Source organism: Pongo pygmaeus, chromosome 19 (assembly GCF_028885625.2).
Source record: "Pongo pygmaeus isolate AG05252 chromosome 19, NHGRI_mPonPyg2-v2.0_pri, whole genome shotgun sequence".
Lineage (NCBI taxonomy): Eukaryota > Metazoa > Chordata > Mammalia > Primates > Hominidae > Pongo > Pongo pygmaeus.
The window spans coordinates 72,174,618-72,196,854 of record NC_072392.2 but is presented as its reverse complement, the minus strand read 5'-3'; the positions used below and the strand labels follow the sequence as shown (position 1 = coordinate 72,196,854).

The 22,237-nt window shown below is 51.3% G+C and overlaps 1 protein-coding gene across 2 annotated transcripts in view; it reads left to right on the top strand.

Moving 5' to 3' along the window:
* The window catches only part of PLXDC1 (plexin domain containing 1), an 86,042-nt gene that overhangs the window by 50,622 nt on the left and 13,183 nt on the right, over nt 1–22,237 (top strand). For both annotated transcript variants that reach the window (XM_054458060.2, XM_054458059.2), the window contains exons 8-9: nt 14,255–14,350; nt 18,374–18,455. In XM_054458060.2, the coding sequence (XP_054314035.1) occupies nt 14,255–14,350; nt 18,374–18,455 (178 nt within the window). The remainder of the gene's footprint in view (nt 1–14,254; nt 14,351–18,373; nt 18,456–22,237) is intronic.

Sequence of the window (22,237 nt, the reverse complement as noted above, 5' to 3'; positions counted from 1 at the left end):
AGACACTCTTCCCACATAACACTGCATGATATTGAGGGAGATGGCAGAGGGCAGGGCATCAGAGTGGAGGGGCATCTGATTTGCATATGCTACTAGAAAGGAGTTTTGTGGTCAAGTTTTTGCTGCCTCTACTTGGGACTAATTCAGCTCTCAGCATAACTAGGGTGGTCCCGGCTTATGGTTCTGGGAGCAAATGGCTCTGGTGGCTTGAGGGCAAAGCGCCCACTGCTAAGCGGCAAATAAGGAATCTCTCCTCCCTGGTCGGCATTTGGGTGGGTTATAGCCTTGATCCATGGGCCAGTTGGCTGGTGCCTGTACCTCAGGCCTAGCCTGCCACAGAAGTGTGGGGCTTGCACCTCACCCTCCCTTCCCTTCTTCTCCGTCTCCCTTTTTAGGGCCCCATGCCCTCTGTCTCCTTTCTTCCACAAAACTGTCCTAGATGCTGTGACTCATTGCCACCCATACCACATGGCTCCTCATGAGGCCTTTGTGCCGCAGTGGCCTAGACTTGGATATAAAGCCGGGCAGGGTGTCTGTCAGACAGCAGGCACCTACTCGATACATGATACATGTGAATATCCCTCTCTCCTTCCCTTTCTCAAACATGGCCTTGAACTCTTCTGCGCGTTTCTGATATTTCAGTGCCTCTGTTATGTTGCTGCTACACGAGGAACTGTTTTTTAGCTAGTAGAGCTGTTTTCCTGTCTTTGCTATATGTGTATGGAGCAGTCTTTGAAACTGCACACAAGCGGCGACAGCAGAAAACTCTTCCTTCAGCTCCAACGTGTGGCTTCCCTTGCTCCATGCCATGGGGCCCTGTGGATATCACCCTATCCTTTAAGGCCCAGTTCCAACCCTAGATATTAGATCCTGGGCTGATAGTCAGTACACCCCACTACAGTTGTATCAGTTGTCAAAATACCGAAATACTTGCATTCTTGTTGGCAAATTGCTGCTGATTTGAGCCCCCTCGTACCTCCCACGACCCCTCCTGCCCTCCCCTTAGCCCCCTGTGCTCCCAGTCCTCTATCAAGTGTTACAGCATGGGCTCCAGGACCCGGCTCCATGGCTGCAGGCAGCATCTGCTCTGGCTGGTTGGTAAACGCCTGTGTTGAGCCAGTTGTTAAATCGTCTTGGTATCACCTGGTTGCATTAGTTAGCTACAGCTGTGTAACAAATTGCTCCAGAATTAGTGGCTTAAAACTACAACATACTATCTCAGAGTTTTTGTGGATCAGGAAGCAAAGCACGATTCAGCCAGCACCTCTTGTTCAAGGTCTTTCACAGGCTGCGATTGAAGTGTTAGCCAGCAGCCAGGCGCGGTGGCTCACGCCTGTAATCTCAGTTCTTTGGGAGGCCAAGGCAGGGGATCTCCTGAGGTCAGGAGTTTGAGACCAGCCTGGCCAACATGGCGAAACCCCATCTTTACTAAAAATACAAAAGTTAGCTGGGTGTGGTGATGGGCACCTATAATCCCAGCTACTTGGGAGGCTGAGGCAGGAGAATCGCCTGAACCTGAGGGGCAGAGCTTGCAGTGAGCTGAGATCGCACCACCTCACTCCTCACACCACTCACTCACCATTTCACTGGGTGAAAGAGTGAAACTGTCTCAAAAAAAAAAAAAAAAGTGTTAGCCAGGGTCACAGTTACCCCCATGATGGGGTGGCAGGTAGGGAGGGTTGGGACCTGCTTCAGAGCTTTCATGTGGTTTGGCAGGATTCAGGATTCAAGATTCAGGATTCAGAATTCAGGATTCAGTTCCCCAAGGAGGCCTTCTTTGGCTCCTTGCCTGGTAAACTTCCCCATGATGTGGCAGCTGGCTTCCATCAGAGCAGGCAAGCGAGACAAAAGCAGAGGGCGAGGAAGACGCAAACCAGGGTCTTTTTATAGCTTAATTTTAGATGTAACATCCTATCTTTTTTGCCACATTCCGCTGGCTAGAACCAAGTCACGGATCCAGTCTACACTCAGGGACTGGACTGCACCTGGGTGTGCATACCAGGCAGCCACCATGGAGGCTCTCTACAGGCTGTGTTAGCGTCTGCCTACCACACTGATTATAATCCTCTTTCCCAGGCACCAAGCTGGACAGTGTCTTGGATCTTCCCCTAAACATTGTAAGTTTGTACATTTGTCCCTTTCTAAATGAGGACACAAGTGTTCAGAGAGGTAGAGTGACTTATCCATGGTCACACAGCTATGAAAGGAAGAATTCAAGTCCAGATCTTCTCCATTTAAATCCTGGAGTCCACCACTGAGCCTTTCTTAGACTGACCCACCCCCATTCCACCCAGAGGAATCTTTTCCTCCTCAGCTCCGCCAAACACCCACAGCCCTGTGTGCAAACTCCCCAGGCTGCTTCTTGGGACTGTTCTTGGTGTCTGTGCCTTATTTCTTTCCCTATCCCATATCCCGTGTACATTACTGAGCCCACTGTCGGGGCAGGGATGTGTCTGTTTCATCTGTGCCTCCCTCACAGGGCTTCTTCCAGGCAGTCTCAGGAAAGGTGTGCCTGATCAAGCTGTGGAATGAGGGTGAATTAGAGAGGGTCAGATCCCTGGTAGCATCTGCCTCTGAGGCGCCTCTGTGACTCTGGAATGAGAATCTCCTTTAGAGCAAACCAGAGAGATGAGGGGTGAAGGGGGCGGGGAAGCACAGCCCACCTGAAATAGCAGGGAGGCTATGTCTGCTCTGCAGGATCAGGAGGAAATCTCAGTGGTGGGAGCGGTTGGAGTCTGACTCCAGGGGCTGTGCGCTGAGGTGTTGGGTCTACCTGCTAGGTGAAAGCCAGCACCTGACCCCCAGACACTGCCAGCAGCTCCCGGCCTCGTCCTCCTTCCCTCTGTCTCCTGTTCCTCCTTGTCACCGTCAGATCCGATCACATCACTCTCTGACTCCTTGCTGCCCACAGGTCAGGTCAAAATCCTCAGTGTGGCATTCAAGGCCGGGCACAGCTGGGTGCAGTCAACCACGCAGGCACATTTCCAAACCCTCCCTCTGCTCACCGCCCTCTGCCTGGGCAGCTCTGCTCTGTGTCCCCTGGGTTCCCTGAACATGCTAAGGGCTGTCCACATCGCTATGACACAGTCCCCTTGTATAAAACGCCTCTTACTCCAATCTTTTTTACTGCTTGGCACTATCCTCCCTCTGCAGCGGCCAGGTCAGATGCTGTGCAAGTAACCGCTCCGCCATGCGGTGGAATTCACGGCTCTCTCTTCTTTCCCCCGGCACTTCGCTGATACTTTTTTTTTCTTCTTTTCTTTCTGGTGGTGGCGACAACAAATGCTGATACTCTTAACATAGAACTTATCATCCTCCCCAACTAGGTGTGAATTCCTTGGGGGCTCTCTATGGCCCCCAGCACTGAGCCCAGTGGGCAGGTACTAACATTTTTAGAAAATGAGTAACTACAAGAATGTGGACCTAGTTGCTGGGGTTAGGGCACCGCTGAAGGGAATGGACATAGCATAGACCTTGTCCTCTGCTCTGTTGTGACTCTAGGTGAGAACAGGGGCCTGACACCACTTGAGTTTGGGAGTTGAGTGTTTTGGAAATTGCATCCCTTTTTGTCAGAGGTTTTTAGCTTACGGGAACAGGCATAAAATTCAGGAAGTCTGGGAATCTTAAAATTGTATATGGATTTTTTTTTTTTTTTTTTGAGATGGAGTTTCACTCTTGTTGCCCAGGCTGGAGTGCAATGGCGCAATCTTGGCTCACTGCAACCTCTACCTCCTGGGTTCAAGCAATTCTCCTGCCTCAGCCTCCGGAGTAGCTGCGATTATAGGTGCCCGCCACCATGCCTGACTAATTTTTGTATTTTTTAGCAGAGACGGGGTTTCACCATGTTGGCCAGGCTGGTCCTGAACTCCTGACCTCAGGTGATCCGCCCACCTTGGCCTCCCAAAGTGCCAGGATTACAGGCGTGAGCCGTTGCACCTGGCCTTTTTTTTTTTTTTATAGACAGGGCCTCGCTGTCACTCAGGCCGAAGTGCAGTAGCACAATCATAGCTCACTGCAGCCTCAACTTTCTGGGCTTAAGCGATCCTCCTGCCTCAGCCTCCTGAGTAGCTGAGACTATAGGTGTGCACCACCATGCCCAGCTTATTTACTTATCTATTTATTTATTTATTATTTGTAAAGACAAATAATAAAATAGGGTGGTATTGAATTCTTAGGCTCAAGCCATCCTCCGGCTTTGGCCTCCCAAAGTGCTGGGATTGCAGACGTGAGCCACCGTGCAAGGCCTGCATGTGGAGTATTGAAATGCAAGCGGAACATGTTCACATCCATGCGTTTTTCTGGGACAGTATCCATGGCCCTCATTGGGGTTTAAAATGGGCCACAGCCTCTGCTCCTGGGGAGGAATGGCTTTTATGTGGCTAAGGGGTCAGATGACTTTGGGTCTCACATTCAATTTGGCAAGCAGGGAATTTGTTTGGATTAGGTTGAGCTGCAGGTAATAGTAAACCCCAAATGATCATGGCTTAAAGGAAACAGAAGTTCAGGAAGAGCCATCTGGTCTGCAGACCCTATGATCACCATGGACAATCCTACTGACCAAGCCCACCTGATCATACAGAATGGGTGGTGTCACTGTCCTTGTGCCCAGGTTTGACTCCTCCCTGCCTGGGGCAATGTGAAGAGGGGATTTTGATTCCTCACTATTTAGGAATCCCCAGCCACTGAACCCTGTCTGGGGAAAACTCTCCTCCCCCAGGTTCTAAACACTTTCCTCCCCACCCCTGCTAGGCAAGGGGATGGGAGGTGCGATGGGGAGGACTCTTCACAGCCTCACTCCTGGGGGAGAGGGTAGAAGAGGCGAAAACCACAAGAGTTCTTACCAGTACTTCCTCATATAAACTCTTCCGCAGGCTTTTCAGCAGAGTCTGCAAAGCATCTTTGGTGAAAAGAAAAGTCATGTGCAATTAGCAGCATCTGTTTGCAGAGGCACTCAAAACACACAGGACAGTGTATCCGCTATGTGGCTGGGGAGACTGCCGGAAGTCAATATTATTTCCTCTGTTCATTTGCTTAAGAAACTCTTTATTTCATGGTTAGTATAAAAGCAACTTTAGCATTGCCAACATCGAAACTGACAGGGATTCTGAATTAGTGGGATCAGTTAGTGAGGATTTTCTTACAAAGAGCTCCAGAATGTAGCCTGCTTCTTGGCTGGCCCCGAACGGCCTTGGACGGCCCCAACATGCTGGTCCTCCTCCTTTACCGGAACTTTCCTGTCCTTTCCCAGGCAGACTTGAGTCCAGATATATGTCAGGGCCTGAGCTGTGTGTGCCTTCCTGCCAGGCTGCAGGTAAGGGAGGGGTGGGTCCCAGAGCTGGCTACAGAAGGGATCTAGGGGCAGCCACGTGAGGAAGTGGGGGCAGGGAGAAGCTGAGGATCTGGCTGATTTTGCCTTTTCTGATAAAGGATCCTTTAAAGTGCCCTTCGCTGGAAGTTTTTAATCCATCTGGGGGCCCATCCTTCCCTCTTTTCCCTTCTCACTTCTGTTTTTCCCACTACTCTGCTCCCCGAGTCATTTCTGGCCTCTTCTTTCTCTGCCTTTTTCTGCTTTGCTTCAATGCTGAGAGACCCCCCCTACTTCTACCCCTGGGCTGAAAGCTCCGTGGGGCAGGGTCCCCTGCTGGGGCTGTACTCATGATTATTGAATGAATAATCACATGAGCCAAGGAACAAAAGAATGCATGAATGAAGACTTTTTCCCAACCCAACCTCTTAGATTTTTTTATACGGTAACCACCCATTCCAGGTGGGAGTTTGTGGTTCGACCTGTCATCTCCTAACTTCTTCTGGCCAAGCCAGCAGTCTCCCACGGGCATCTGGCATTGAAACACAAAGGGACATGCAAACCTCTTGCTTGAACCATTAACATTAGTTGTTTGGGGCCAGGCATGGTGGCTACACCTGTAATCCCAGCACTTTGAGAGGCCAAGGTGGGTGGATCATTTGAGGCCAGGAGTTTGAGACCACGCTGGCCAAGACGGTGAAACCCCGTCTCTACTGAAAATACAGAAATCAGCCAGGTGTGGTGGCGGGCACCTGTAATCCCAGCTCCTCAGGAGGCTGAGGCAGGAGAATTGCTTGAACCCGGGAGGTGGAGGCTGCAGTGAGCTCAGATTGTGCCACTGCACTCCAGCCTGGGCGACAGAGCAAGACCCTGTCTCAAAAACAAAAACAAAACAAAACAAAAACAAAAACAAAAAACAACCCCTCCCCCCAAAAAAAACAAAAAACAAAAACATTTCTTGTTTGGGCAGCAGTGTTTGCCAAGTCTGGACCTGAGTATTTCTGAATCTTTGATGCCTGGAAGCAGAGATAAAACAGAATGCCTTAAACTGCCAGAAATGGTGCTCTGGGGCAGCCTGAGTCTTGGTTCCAGAAAGGATCTGTTGGTCATGGAGATGGAAGTCATTGTCTTGGGCAAGCTCCAGTTGTTGGTGAAACAATCCAAAACAAATAACCCAGGCAGGAGGCGTAAGGATTCTTTTATTAAAAAAATAAAAATATCACCAAACCCACACTCGAACAAGTACAAGCTGGCAGTTGAAGTGAGCAAATAGTTTCAATTAGAGATATAGTTCCACCCGCTACTCTCATCCCCCTTTCCGCCACCACTCAGCCTCCCCTACTCCGCTGGAAGGACTGTGTTTTCAGAGGACAGCTGGCGTCTCTGGCTGCACCCATGTTTGGGGCACATCCCCACCTCTGCCCCCTAGCCTGGATGGTGGGGAAACCCATCCCTAGAGCCTGGTGTGAGGTTTCTAGGAGCCTTGCCTTCCCTGGCTGCCACTTGTGTCTCTGTCCTCGAACTCAGTTCCCTTGAAAAGTCCGAGTCTCTATCTGTGCCCCACCCTGAGTCCCTGTGTCCCTCCCATTTCCCCTTCGTTCTGATGAGGGAAAGCTCTGCCCTGCAGCCTTGCAGGTGGAGAAATTCTGAAAGCCAGCTCTCCTCCCGCTTTGGGCTCTAGCTTAGGAGGGGGCATGTCTGGTTTACTGTGGTCTTTCAGGGTTGTCCTTTTGAGAATGGCAGTAATTTGTGGTGGGCTGGGGAGGAAGGGCGTGCTTCCTTTGGGCTGTGGGCTGACGTTATAAGTTGCTGAGGTTTTCATGACTATTTGTAACCTATTCATTCACTCACAGTCATTTCTTAAGGTCCTGTTAAGTGCAAGGCCTGGTGCTAGGGGATGAGGTACAGAGAGAAATTCCATGCAGACTCTGTCTTAGCGGAGCTTGTGGTCTGGTTGTGGGAGTGGCCAGGAGCCAGGAGAGCAGATATTGACCAAGCAATGTAACGGGGGACACTGGACATTGTTCAGGGGGTTGTAGACACAGAGCGGGGCCGGGTCGGGGGGCAGTAACTTTGCCTGAGAGTGGGGGAAGTCTTCAAGGAGGGGACATCATTTGAGCTGAGTCTTGAAGTATGAGGCAGTTGAAGCAAGAAAGGTTGACATTGGACTCTAGAACCTATGGCCTCAGGCACCCTGGAAGTCAGGACATGGGAGACCTGGAGTTTCATGTTTATTTTTGATCCCATTGCATTTTGGTGCTGAAGGGGAAGGAGAGATGGCCCCTGGGGGTAGTGAGTGGGGATGGCGTGTGAAAGTCTGCTTCAAACTTTCCATCCTCATCTAGATGTTCCCAGGCCCCCAGGCTCACTCAGAGCCCAGGCCACCTTCTCATAGCCATTGGCATCACTCAGGGACACCTGCAGCACAGGTGGCCTTGTGCCACCTCTGGGCATGTGAATTACAAAAAGGTGCCCATCCTCCAATCTCTGTCAGATCCCACTCGGGCTTGGCAAAGGGTCTTTCTTGTGTCAAAGGGTCACATACGTGTATGCATATGAGTATGTGCTCATGTGCAGGTGTGTGTGTGTCTTGGAGGGCTGGGGTGTGCACATGCGTGTACAGGGCTCTATAGACCCCTCGCCACCTCAGCTTTCCATGGAGGCTTCCCTCCTCTTAGAGCCACAGTGACTCTGCAGACACCTGGCAGTTACTGCCTGATATTTACAAGACTTGCCACGGGGCCTCCTCTCTCAGACTTAGGGTTCTTTAGGAGACAAACACACAATCATTCCATCTTTTGGATTTTGGCTTAATTATATATATACATATATATATTTTTATATATGTATATGTATATTTATATATACGTATATATATATTTATAAATATATATATATATATTTTTTTTAAGACGGAGTCTTTCTCTGTTGCCCAGGCTGGAGTGCAATGGTGCAATCTCAGCTCACTGCAGCCTCTGCCTCCCGGGTTCAAGCGATTCCCCTGCCTCAGCCACCCGGGTAGCTGGGATTACAGGCACGTGCCACCATGCCTGGCTAGTTTTTGTATTTTTATAGAGATGAGGTTTCACCATGTTGGCCAGGCTGGTCTCAAACTCCTGACCTCAGGTGATCCGCCCACCTTGACCTCCCAAAGCGCTGGGATCACAGGCATGAGCCACCGTGCCCATAATTTTTAAATAAATTTTTTTATTTTTAAATAAACAACTGGGCTCGGTAAATTGTAAAGAGATGTGGCCTGATGTAGTGGCTCGCGCCTATAACCCCAGCACTTTGGGAATTGGAGGCGGGAGGATCGCTTGAGGCCAGGAGTTTGGGACCAGCCTGGGCAACATAGGGAGACCCTGTCTCTACCAAAGAATAAAAAAAATTACCAGGGCATGTGCCTTTGGTGGGGGAGGCGGAGCTGGGGGCAGGGACTGAAGTGGGAGAATCACTTGAGCCCACGAAGCCAAGGCTGCAGTGAGCTATGATTGCGCCACTGCACTCCAGCCTGGCAACAGAGTGAGACCCTGTCTCAAACAAAACAAAACAAAACAAAATAAAACAAAAAAGAAAGAAATGTAAATGTTTCCCTCTGACTCTTTTAGAAACACAAATCAGGAAGCTCTCAGCAGGGGTGTGCTGGAGATCATGTATGCAGCTGGGTGAGAGGCAACTGAACACGTCTCTTCCTAACTCCACGTTCAGTAACTTTTTTGAAAGGGTAGCTGGAAGTCAGCCACTGTGGGAGTATTTACACCACAGAAATTGGCAGCAACTGCAAGTCAGGACTCCTCTGCCCCTACCTGCACCCCAGCACCCAGGCAGTTGTTAAATATTTATCTGCACTCACAACTTTGGTGACTTTCTGGAGCCACAGTGGCTTCCAGCCCTGAGGTTTTTTAAAAGTCTAGCCTCTGATTTTAAAACAAAGACTGTGTGGCTTTGGGCAAATAACGCCCCCTCTCCGATCTCACTTTTCTCCTTTGTAAAGTGGGGAGAGCAGCGATGTCTGTCTGTGCACCTCAGAAAGTTGTAAGGGCAAATGAGATGGTGCAGCTCCAGGGAACCTGCAAGGCTGCGAGCTCACACAGTGCTCTGCACTCCGCACAGCCCCTGCACAGAGCAGGTGTCTGCACCTACATGCTGAAGGAGTCAGCAAATGTGCTGCATGGTGGCGCTGTGCTCTTGTAGTTTTCTCGTTTAAGTAGATGTTTTCCATCTACTTAATGGCTAGGCTTGGTAAATTGTAAAGAGATGTGGGCTGTGTGGTGGCTCATGCCTAGAATCTCAGCACTTTGGGAGGCTGAGGCAGGCAGACTGCTTGAGCCCAGGAGCTGGAGACCAGCCTGTGTAGTACAGGGAGACCCATCTCTACTAAAAATACAAAAATTAGCCAGGCATGTTGGGGTGTGCCTGTAATACCAGCTACTTGGGAGACTGAGGCAGGATTACCGGGCCTGGGAGGTCAAGGCTGCAGTGAGCTGTGATTGCGCCATTGCACTCCAGCCTGGGTGACAGAGCGAGACCCTGTCTCTAAATAAATGAAAAAGTAAAGTGTTATACAAAGTTGTATCCGTCTATGGGTTAATCTCTCTGAACTCAGTTTCCCCACTTACGAATGAATGGCAACACAACTTGATTTTTTTTTTTTTTTTTTTTTTTTGAGATAGAGTCTCACTCTGTTGCCCAGGCTGGAGTGCAGTGGTGCAATCTCGGCTCACTGCAGCCTCCACCTCCCAGGTTCAAGCAATTCTCCCGCCTCAGCCTCCCAAGTAGCTGGGATTACAGTTGCTCACCACCATGCCCAGCTAACTTTTTTAAATTTTTAGTAGAGACGGGGTTTTACCATGTTGGCCAGACTGGTTGCAAACTCCTGACCTCAGGTGATCCACCTGCCTCGGCCTCCCAAAATGCTGAGATTACAGGTGTCCAGTCAACTTGACTTCTTAACTCCCTTGCTCTCTCAATCTGATATGCCTGAGTCTCTGCAGCTGTAGCTCATCTCCTCTCTCATAAAGCCCACACCTGTACAGTGCTCGCCTTAGGGACCACCTGGACTTCTCGTCCCACCCTCTCTGTCCAGCTGCTTTCCTGAGGAGCAGCAAGTTCCCTGATCTGCCTGGGATGGATGGAAGGGAGGGAGACGTGGGAGGAGGCCTGGATCTCATTCTAAACCATCCGGCTCCAGTGCAGGAGTTGGGTGAAGGAAGGAACTGCAGGGCTGGAGCTGTCATCCTCCTGGTAGGAAAGGAAGACCAAGGCTAAAGTCCTCTCCACCGCCTCTCCCCATGGGAGTCAGTGGGTGTGTGTTGCAGGGAGACGGATTCCAAGATAAGTACTCTTTGAGCAGCCCTCAGAGGGGGCGTGGGACATTCACCTCAGTCTCCAGGGTCCCCAGCCCATTCACCACCTGAGAGCCGTCCGCCACTGCTCCCATGACCTCCTTCTCCAATGGGGGCAAACGCAAGAAAGAGTAACCAGGAAGAAACACGGGGAAGCCAGGGTGGGGGCAGTGGCATCCACACAGCAGGAGCAGCAGGCAGCCTGGACTGTGGGGGCAGCAGAAGAGAAGAGAGGGCTGCAGGATGACGGGTGGGAACGGGGGGTCTGGATTGCCAGCACAGTACCGCCGTCAGGCCGCCTCTGTGGGCCTCCTCTCTCTCCACAGCAGCGGGGAACTGGGGGACCCATCAGAGACTTACTGACAAGAAATATGCTGTCCTAGAGAGAGAGACAGAGGGAGAAAGAGTAAGGACAGGAAAGAGAAAGCAATGCGTGCCATCCTTCCTCCTCATGTTCAAGTTTATAAACATTGCTTAAGGTGGACTTTGAGGGGTTAGAAGAGGCTGAAAATGCCCTAGAGTCTCAGCCATGAGAAGAACAGCAAAAAAGCAGTTGGGCAGAGAGAAAAGGGGCTCACGTGCTTCGAGGGCTCCTGGGGTCCTTGTGCGTTATGCACAGAGTGTCTCCCTTAATTCTCAGGACAACACCATTCGCATGGCATCACCAGCCCCATGTGTGGATGCGGCTCACTGAGTCCCTCGTCCAAGGTCACACAGGCAGTAAGGGCAGAGCCTGTCTGCCCAGCTGCGGCAACCCTAAGCCTCCTCTCCCTGTGTGGTCACCCTCCAGGGGCCGAGCTTCTTTTCCTCCATGCTCTCATCAGTGCCCCCATCTGCTTTCCCCTTTCCACTCGGCCTGGAGCAGCATCTGGCCCATGGGTAGCAGGTGCACCCTCCTAGTGGCATGGGAGTGGGGGACACCAGCATTTCAGACATAGACCTCAGGGCTGCAGATGCTGCTCAGCTCCAGGGGATCTTTACTGACACCAATGCCAGAGCAGTCTTCTTTTCACTGCATGGAATGACATTCCAAGGTCTTGAATGTTTCAGGGGCTGAGGTGTCCTGCAGCAGGGCAGTGTGTTGGGAAGAGAGCATGCTTTGGTGCCAGACCCATGGGGGCGCAGTCCTGGGTTAAGTAGGAGGGACTAATTCCAACGTTAAGGATAAATAAATAATGAGATACAGGCCAGGCATGGTGGCTCACACCTGTAATCCCAGCATTTTGGGAGTCTGAGGCAGGCGTATCGCCTGAGGTCAGGAGTTTGGGACCAGCCTGGCCAATATGGTGAAACCCCCTCTCTACCAAAAATACAAAATATTAGCCAGGTGTGGTGGTGGGCACCTGTAATCCCAGCTACTCGGGAGGCTGAGGCAGAAGAATTGCTTGAACCTGGGAGGCGGAGGTTGCAGTGAGCCGAGATCATCCCACTGCACTCCAGCCTGGGTGACAGAGCGAGACTCAGTCTCAATAAGTAAATAAATAATGAGATACTATGTGAACCATGGACAAAGCTCCTCTAGATTCCTTACATAGGAGGGGATGTGGGGGCGGGGCACACAGCAGCGGCAAGGGATGCCCACCCCTTTGTGGATGCCCCTACTCAGCTCTTCTGCCACCTTGGGAAATTTTCCTCCAAACCACCTTCAGCTAAGCGAAAAACGTATGTCCCCACCTACTTCTAGTGACGAAAACCCAATTCAAACTCGCTTAAATGGAAAAGGGGGTGCACGGAGGATACTGAAGTAGCCCAAAGAACCAAAAGAAGAGCTGAACAGCGGGGCAGGTCCTGGAACCCCAGGGCCCAGAACACACCAGCACTTCCTGTTTCTCTCCACGAGGTGGCTTCATTCTCTGCCTTTCCCCATGAGCCCGGTACTGTGGCCATTCACAGGCTCTTTACCAGAGAGCCTCATTACCAGCTTCATTACCAGAGAGCAAAAGGCCTCTTGGTTACAGTTGAAAAGTCCCAGGGAAGGTCTCTGATTGGTCCAGCTCACAGCCGATACCCAGGCCTGGACCAATCAACAGCGTGGCCAGAGAGGCAGGATCATGGAAGAAGATGGCAGCTGTGGTTCAGTCCACCTGTAGGAGTGGGCCAGGCACAGTACCCCAAGGGGAACGCTGCTGTTTCCAGAAGACGAAAGGGTGTTGGGCGGACCAAACACTGAGTGGCTCTTTCCTCTTGTGGGGTAACTCATTCTCAAAGCTCAACTCCTGGCTGTCTGCTTCTTATTCTTTTTTCTTTCTTTTCTTTCCTTCTTTCTTTCTTTCTATTCTTTTTTCTTTTTCCCTTTCTTCCTTTTCTCTTTCTTTCTTTTTTTCTCTCTCTCTCCCTCTCTTTCTTTTTTTTTTTTTTCAGAGTCTTGCTCTTGTCACCCAGGCTGGAGTGCAGTGGCACAATCTCAGCTGACTGCAACCTCTGCCTCCCGGGTTCAAGCGATTCTCCTGCCTCAGCCTCTCAAGTAGCTGGGATTACAGGCGTGTGCCACCACACCCAGCTAATTTTTGTATTTTTAGTAGAGACGGGGTTTCTACTAAAAACCCTGTTGGCCAGGCTGGTCTCGAACTCCTGACCTCAAGTAATCCACCTGCCTCGGCCTCCCAAAGTGCTGGGATTACAGGCGTGAGCAACCACGCCTGGCCGGGCTGCCTGCCTTTCAAAATTGAAGAAAACCAACCCCAAGTCATGGTTCCTGGGTGGGTATCGTGGCCTAGAGAGAAGTATCAGAGCACCTCAGATTGTCATTTTAAAAAAGAAGCCTTTCATCTACAGTTCCAGCTTTTTCCTCCCAAGGGTGTTGTGGCAGGTGTTTCTGTCTTTCCACTCCACAGACAAGAAACTGAGGTCCAAATGACTTGCCTGAGGTTATCCAGCAAGTCGTGAGCAGAAGTAGAACGAACTTGGATCTCCTGACTCTGAGGTCCTGTGAGAAGTTTCTGCAGGGACCAAAGTAGGACTTGAGCCTGGCTCCAAGCCCTGAGCCTTGCTGGGGCATTTGTCCAGGAGGGGTGAGGTGGATGGTGGACAGCAACATGCAAAAGTCAGCCTGTCCATCTGCAGACATTCACAGAGCACTCGGCGAGGTTCAGGACCAGATGATCATGGTCTCACACATCCCCAGCCTCCAAATAGACCCTCATGTCCACACAGTGTGGTGAGTGCAGTGGGAGGGGGGCACCTGGCCTGAGCCGGGCAGAGGAGGGAGCTGGCCAAGGAAGGCTGCTCAGGGGAAGTGGCCCTTGAGCTAGATCTGCAAGGATGAGCTAGACAGGAAGAAGGGGTGGAAGAACATCTTGGATCAGGGGAATAGCAGTTGTGAAGGAGCAGAGGCAAGGAGAAGCAAGCATGGGATCCCATTTGTCCTGCCCCCAAGAGCAGCCAGGTCTCTGCGTTGAGTCACTTAGCCTCACACCACGACACTCTCCTCTCCAGGTCCGCACCTGTCCCTGTCTCCAGCAGCACCAACATCATTGTCCCAGGCTGCTGGGTGCACTTACTGCCTTCAGTGGCAGCAGGCTGACCTGTCAGGCTGTCTGGGAAGAGGCCTCGATGCCCTCTGTGTGTGACATGCTCCTGACAACAGGCTCTGCCTCTGTTTCAGAATCTCGGCGAAGAAGCATCTTTGAATACCACCGCATAGAGCTGGACCCCAGCAAGGTCACCAGCATGTCGGCCGTGGAGTTCACCCCATTGCCAAGTGAGTAGGGGTCATTCCACCATCCCGGAAAGAGCTCTGGAGTCAAACAGACTGGCTTCAGGTCCCAGGCCCATGACTGACTCCTGTTTTGTGCAGCCACCTAACTTTTTGGGGCCTCCATCTCTCTTTTGTAACCCGAGCCTGATGCCACCTCCCTCCCAGAGATAGGGTAAGGGTGAGAACCACCTAGGTGGAGTTGAGCACGTCGGCGGCAGCTCTGACACTGACGGGTCCATTCCAGGCTTGGGATGGGGGTTAGGGCTTGATCTAGGACAGCTATTGTTATTCCCACATAATTGAAACCTGGGAAAGCTGTACCTCTGAGAACGCCTAGACTGAGCCCCCAGAAAAGGTGATCCAGGAACTGGATGGGCCTCAGTTTGTCATTGTATTCTCCTTAGAGGAGGTGATGCCGCGGTCCACAGGCAGGAGGCAATGGAGGGATTTAGCAGGTGGCCTCCATAAACCATGGGACCCTGGCCCTCTGCACCCCACTCACCCATGCCGAAGGCAGCCACCTGCTGTTGTAGAGCCCACAGGATCCGTGGTGGATGCTCTTCGGGATGGGGCTGGGATGGCTGAGACTGCGGGAAGGAGGACAGCATCTTCCTTCTTGTTTTATGAAGGTTTTCATTTCCTCTCCTATCTTGTGGTGCCCCCAGCTTCCTGCTGAAGCCATGGCCTTCTCCCTGCCTCGGTGGCATTTCTTCTTCTTTTTTTTTTTTGAGACAGTCTCACTCTGTTGCCCAGGCTAGAGTGCAATGGTGTGATCTCGGCTCACTGCAATCTCCACCTCCCAGGTTCAAGTGATTCTCCTGCCTCAGCCTCCCAAGTGGCTGGGATTACAGGCACCTGCCACCATGCCCGGCTAATTTTTGTATTTTTAATAGAAATAGGGTTTCACTCTGTCGGCCAGGCTGGTTTTGAACTCCTGACCTCAAGTGATCCACCCACCTCAGCCTTCCAAAGTTCTAGGATTACAGGTGTGAGCCACCACACCTGGTGCTGGGATTTCAGGCGTGAACCACCATGTCCAGTGTTGGAATTACAGGCGTGAGCCACCATGCCCGGTCTTCAGTGGCATTTCTTGCCTCTCTTTACCCCTGCTTCCTCTTCCTTGGAGGTCCTGAGAGCAGGGGGTGGAGAAGGAAGAGGAAGAGAAGGAGGGAGGATCTTCTCAAATGCTAGGCCATGTCTCAAACAGGGCTCAGCAGGTGTCTTTCCCTGGAGAACAGGAAGGACTCAGACACCAGGGGGTCACAGGGCTGGGACACTTTAGAGGTCACAGCCATACCCCAACCCTATCACTCTCCATCGGGGCAGAAGGCTCAGGGCCTGAGAACCGGGGTTCCTCGAGGACTGGTGAGAGCAAACCTCAGGCTCTATGATGTGGATAAAACTGCATTTAGGAGCAAGGATATCCAAGGGCAGGGCTGACTGCCTGGGTGGAAGCAGTGAAATGTTTTGGGAATGCATTTCTGGGACACTGTACATTTAAGGTACTTCTCACCCCTCTGGTGAATTTTGTGAGCATTTAATAGCATTCAGGCCATCTGAAATGTTGATGAGAAATAAAGGTTAGTAAGTGTTAAGAATACCCCAGGAGGATCCCAGGAGTTTCTCTGTGGCCAGTTTGACTGGAGTCTTTTAAGGGGCCTCCAGTCACTGGGAAAGGCAAGGGCAGGGCTCCCACCTGGATGCAGCTGGTGAAGGAGGGGTAATACTATCAAGGCTGTGATTTGAGCCCCTGGGAAGCCAGATAGAGAGAAAACTCTCTGTATCCCCTGGCTTCTCCCTTACCATTTGGGTGTGGGAAGGACTTGTCCAGGTTACTTCAGAGGGGTGAGTGGCTTATCTCCAAGCCATTGTATTCTGTAGCTGATCCCTCCTGGTCCCTCTTCTAGGAGAGACCCTTAAAAAAGTGGCCTGGGGTGGGAGTGAGAGCTGAGGCAGGGGCAGGAGAAACCCACAGTGAGACCTCAAGGCTAAGAGCTCGATCTCTATGTTCAAACAGACCTTTGTTCAAACCCAGACCTCTCACTGTCAGCTCCATGACTCTCTCCAAGCCTCAGTTCCCTCCTCCATAAAATGGGGATAACAAGAGCACTTATATATTGATTCAACATACCATGTGCCAAGCACTGTTCCAGACCCTCTGGATACACAGGGAACAAAACAGCCAGAGTGTGCTCATCCTCCTGCACAGGGCAGCCCCTGCTTCTTTCCTTCCCGTGGCTCTTTCCATCCAGTCTCCCAGGGCCTTCAACACCACGGCAGACAAAAGGACACAGTGCCGCCCACTGCCAGTCCTTCCCAGAGTCACTGAAGGTGGCCACACTGTGCCCACGCAGCCTCTCTCCCACTCACCAAGGGCTGGTTCCCAGCTGCCATCTTGCTGGGGCTCCATGTAATGCACATTGGCTCCTGAGTTAATGGATCACATGAGAACTCACACAGGAAGAAATGCATGCAATGTTGATCAAATGAGTGGTCATTTTTCTGTTGTTAGTTATCACTTCTTGTGGCTATCAAGGTGTTCTGTTCTGTTGCTTATAAGATAAGCCCTTCTGCACACAGTTGTTCTGGGTGAGTGCCTGTCTCTCTTTGCAATCAAATATATGGGCTTTGTGACAGCTACTTGCCGCTCAGAGGTCATCTGGGTCATTAAAGTGAGTAGCACTGGATTGCAAGTGAATAGCTCTTAAATCCAGCCCCTGAGCCTACTGCGCCCCCTGCCCTGCTGCTCCTGTGCCTGGCCTGTGCCAGAAGGGTTCACGCACCCTCCAGCAACCTGGTCCCACTAATCTCTCTGCTCTCTGGCCCTGTCCTGCCCAGGCTGGGCCCCAGCTGTCGCTCCCTCTTCATTCGTACTAATTCCAGCCCCTTCACTCTGCGCAGCCTGGTAGCAGTTCTGGCTGCTGCTGGGACCACGTCTGGGCCGTTCCCCTCTCGGCTCTGCACATGGGACCTTTCTGCCTTGACTTCTTCTCCCCCAGGAGAGCTGTTTTCTCCCCATGGACCGAACATCAAGAGTGGGCAGTGAGTGCCCCCAACAAGCACTGGGGGCAACCAGAGCATCTTTTAAAACAGTAACTTTTATTGTACATATTTCAGGTATACAGCATGATACTATGGGATGCATATAGACAGTGAGATGGTTACCATGATGAAGCAATTAACATATCCATCATCTCACAGTTACCTTAGATTTTTTGTTCTTGTGGCAAGAGCAGCTAAAATCTACTCATTTAGCATGAACTCCACATACAGTACAATTTTATTACCTATAGTCCTCATGTTATACAGTAGATTCTAGCCTTGTTCATCCTACATACCTGCTACTTTGTATCCTCTGACCTTTAAAAAATCCCTTTTAACCCTTTGACTGTGGGATATACACCTGAAAGTATAATGTCTCCGACTAGGTGAGATTCCTTTGTACACTCTTGTGATTTGCCATCATAGACCTCATGACAGTTCTAATTCTGTAGTGATTTTTGATTATCTGTTTAGTGTCTGTCTCCCCATATGAGTCTAAGCCCTAAGAAGGCAGGGACTAGGTCTCACTGCTGAATCCCCAGCACCCAGTTTAGGGCCTGACCTTCTAGTGAGAAGGAAGGAAGCTAGGGAGGGAGGGAGGGAGGGAGGGAGGGAGGGAGCGAGGGAGTGAGGGACAGAAGAAGGAAAAAAGGAAGGGAGGGAGGGAGGGAGGGAGGGAGGAAGAGACGGTGGGGAGGCTGAGGCAGGAGGATCACTTGAACCCAGGAGTTCGAGGCTATAGTGAGCCATGATCAGGTCATCACACACCAGCCTGGGCAACACAGCGAGACCTCATCCCTTAAAAAAAAAAAAAAGTTAGGAATTGGGGCTGGACTAGACCAAGGGAGGTGGCATTAATGACCTTAAAGGTCTCCTCAAAGTCAGGGGCTCCATAGTTCTGTGAATACCAGGAATTCAGAGCTGCACCCTTTGGAGCCCAAGGAGAGGCTCGGTGCTGAGCGGCCACTGCCTTCTCTCTTGCAGCCTGCCTGCAGCATAGGAGCTGTGACGCCTGCATGTCCTCAGACCTGACCTTCAACTGCAGCTGGTGCCATGTCCTCCAGAGGTTTGTGCCCAGGGTTACCCGCTGACTCCCACTGGCCGACCGTGGAGGGGAAGAGGGTGGCATGGCCCCGCTCCTGGTCTCACTGCCCACAGTCAGCCAACATGAGAGTATCTCTGGCCAGTGCCACTCTAACTCTTAGGACAAGAACATGGCCTGGGGGCTTCTGGAAGACCATTTAGGGATTCCAGCTGCTCAGGCTCCCTCCTCACACCCAGGAGGAGAGGGTTCATCCTGGAACAGGGCTTCTCAGAGTGTTCCACAGCTGTGGGCTTTAGACCTTGGGCTCCAGTTAAACACACAGATTCCTGGGACCCATCCCAGACCCTCTGTATCAGGATCTCTGGGAGAGAACCCAGGAAGCTGCATTTTAACATCATGCTTCATCTGCAAACAAGTGTGAGAACTGCCAGTTCAGAGACAAAGTCTGGTCCAAAGACCCATGACCCCAAAACACCACCTCAAGATCTTTCTTGGGCTGCAAGGGATTTTTCTGAAGACCAGGGGTGTGGACTACAGGCATCCATGGAAAGTTGGGAGAGCTAAAAAGCTGTGTTTGCTTGCTTTTAGAAGCTCAGAAAGTTCTGGGTGAGATTCAGTTTCAGTGATAATATTCTTAAATCCATCTCCTCTTCCACTCCTTGTTCTGAAATCATTTCCTCACAGATTAGACTCAGAATTCAAGCTCTGTTCCCTGTCCAAGATAAACAAATGACAGGAGGAGGGGGAAGAAAAAGATTTCCTTGGGGACTAGAGTTCTCATGAGAGTGGGAAGTCCTATGAACTCCAAGGGCTTTTAAGGCAATCTTGAAAATTGCTAAATTATAGTCTCTGAGTTCCTGTGCAGCTGTCATGCTGCTCCTTTCCAATGCTCCTTTCCAGTGCTTTTTTTTTTTTTGAGACAGAGTTTTGCTCTTGTTGCCCAGGCTGGAGTACAATGGTGTGATCTCGGCTCACTGCAACCTTTACCTCCTGGGTTCAAGCGATTCTCCTGCCTCAGCCTCCCGAGTAGCTGGGATTACAGGCACACACCACCACACACAGCTAATTTTTTTGTATTTTTCTAGTAGAGATGGGGTTTCACCATGTTGGCCAGGCTTGTCTCAAACTCTTGACCTCAGGTAATCCACCTATCTCGGCCTTCCCAAAGGTGTGAGCCACTGCCCCGGCCCCAGTGATTTCCTTTGCCTCCGCACCATGGCCCACTCTGGAGTCTAAGAGTAACATTAATTCCAGGATTCCTTTGGTCCTTTCCAATATCCTGCTGCAAATGTAGAAGTTCTCGCCTTTATAGGCAGCCTGCCTAGCACACAGGACACAGCTCTGGGCCCAGAGGGGATGGGGTGTGCCCATCAGGTCTCCCAGGTGTTCTTCCCACCAGCTGTGCTTTTATTCACTCTCTTGGGGCCTCAGATTGCTTACCCTGTAAAATGGGCTGGGGTCATGGGATTCAGGAAGATGTGGGAACAAACACTGTTATTTAAACTCCTCGAACAGTTTTTGTTTTGTTTTGTTTTGAGACAGGGTCTTGCTCTGTCATCCAGGCTGGGGTGCAGTGGTGCAATCACAGCTCACTGTGGCCTCAACCTCCTGGCTCAAGCAATCCTCCTGCCTCAGTCTCCCCTGTAGTTGAAACCACAGGTGCACACCACCACACCCGGCCATTTTTCTAATATTTTGTAGAGATGGGGTCTCACTTTGTTAGCCAAGCTGGTCTTGAACTCCTGGGTTCAAGTGATCTGCCCTCCTCGGCCTCTCAAAATGCTGAGATTACAGGTGTGAGCCACCGCAACCAGGCTATCAAGAAGCTTTTTTTTTTTTTTTTTGAGACGGAGTCTCGCTCTGTCGCCCAGGCTGGAGTGCAGTGGCGCGATCTCGGTTCACTGCAAGCTCCGCCTCCGGGGTTCTGGCCATTCTCCTGCCTAAGCCTCCGGAGTAGCTGGGACTACAGGCGCCTGCAACCACGCCTGGCTAATTTTTTTTTTTTTTTTTTTTTAGTAGAGATGGGGTTTCACCGTGTTAGCCAGGACGGTCTCGATCTCCTGACCTCGTGATCCGCCCGCCTCGGCCTCCCAAAGTGCTGGGATTACAGGCGTGAGCCACCATGCCCAGCCGCAAGAAACATTTTTACAAAGCATTCAGCATCCTTCGCATGAGACTCACAGAGCCTCAGAAAGAATACGTAGGATAGACCCCAGGTTGGTTCTTCCTGGAGCAGAGCGTTGCAGAGTAGTCTGCAGACTGTGAGGCTCTCCTTATACCTGGAGGGCTTGTAAAATGCAGATTCCTGGGCCCCATCCCACTGAATATGATCCTCTGGGACCAGGATCCCAGGAATCTGATTTTTGAAGTGGTCCCTCTTGTGTACTTTCAAATTTGAGAACCATGGTCTGAGCGATAGAGAGATGGCCTCAGATGAGCCCTGGGATCCTGGGGCTGGCTGCCAACACATGACTCAGCTTTCACAGGCACTGAGCCATGAGAACTGCAAAATGGGTCAGATGACAGCCAAACCCTCCCATCAACACAACCCCCATTTAAAGCATATGCCCAAATTCAGAGACTATGAGTTTAATGAGGGTTGAGCCCTCCTCAACATTAGGAGGTTGGTCAGGCTGGGGGAAGGGCAAGGCCTCTGACTGTGTGCATCTGCAGCGGTTGTGTCAGCAAAGAGGAGCACAGAGAAACTCCACCCGGGGGAGCACGGCTGGTGCGGGCTGAAAACCATCCCATCCCCAGGCGCCCCATGGGCCTGGGCTCACTCCTGCACATTGTCCCTTCTTACAAGCTCTTTGGAGCCTCAGCTGCAACTGAGAGCTGAACCTAGGTCCCTAAAAACCCGGAGGGCAGGGCCAGCTGACATGGTCTCTCTGCCAACAGCTGCAGTCAGTCCCTGCATGGTTCTCTGCTCCCCTCCCCTCCACCCACTTTGCCTTTCACAGCCTCCCAGAGCTTTTGTCCTTGCTGTTGGGCTGGAATGGATTGAAACAATTTCATCTCTCATGGCAGGTGCCTGCCCGCCCCCGCCCCCCATGACCCACTCTGGAGTCTAAGGGTAACGTTAATTCCAGGATTAGCTCTAGAAACGGGGGTCATAAACCCATACCAAAGGCTCAATCTTTGAAAGAATCAGTTAGCACGGTCTAAAAGAAACTTTTTTTTTTTTTTAAGAGACAGAGTCTTGCTCTGTCACCCAGGCTGGAGTGCAGTGGTGCCATCATAGCTCACTATAGCCTTAAATTCCTGGGCTCAAGCAATCCTCCTGCCTCAGCCTCTCAAAATGCTGGGATTACAGGCATGAGCCACCACACCCAGCCCTAAAAGAAACTTTAGTTCTCAGCCTCCAATAGCCTTCCTAATCCTCCATCCCCCAAAGTAGTGGACATAGAGGACCTGACAGAAGGAGAGTTTGGCTGGCTCAGTTCAGCCATCCCTGCTGCAGGAGGAGCAGCTCAGAGCCCAGAGGCATCTGTAGAAGAAAAGACTGACAGCTCTTGACAAGCCTTGGCCCTTGGCCTCACCAAACCTCAGTGGGTGCTGGTGCAGTTAACCTGCTGAGAATTCCTTCTCGGCACTGGTGGTTCATGATGTTATTCTTCCCATGCAGACATCCCTGGGCTTGAGTAGGGCTTGGTGGGTTCCCCTAGCACCAAAGAGTAAAGAACGAAAAGTTGGGAATGATGCATGGAGAACATTCTCTGGTGCATCGTCATGCCCCCATCCTTTCCCTACAGGGGCGCTTGGTGTCTTCCAGCCCAGCTGAGCTGCCTAATGCCCTCTCTGGA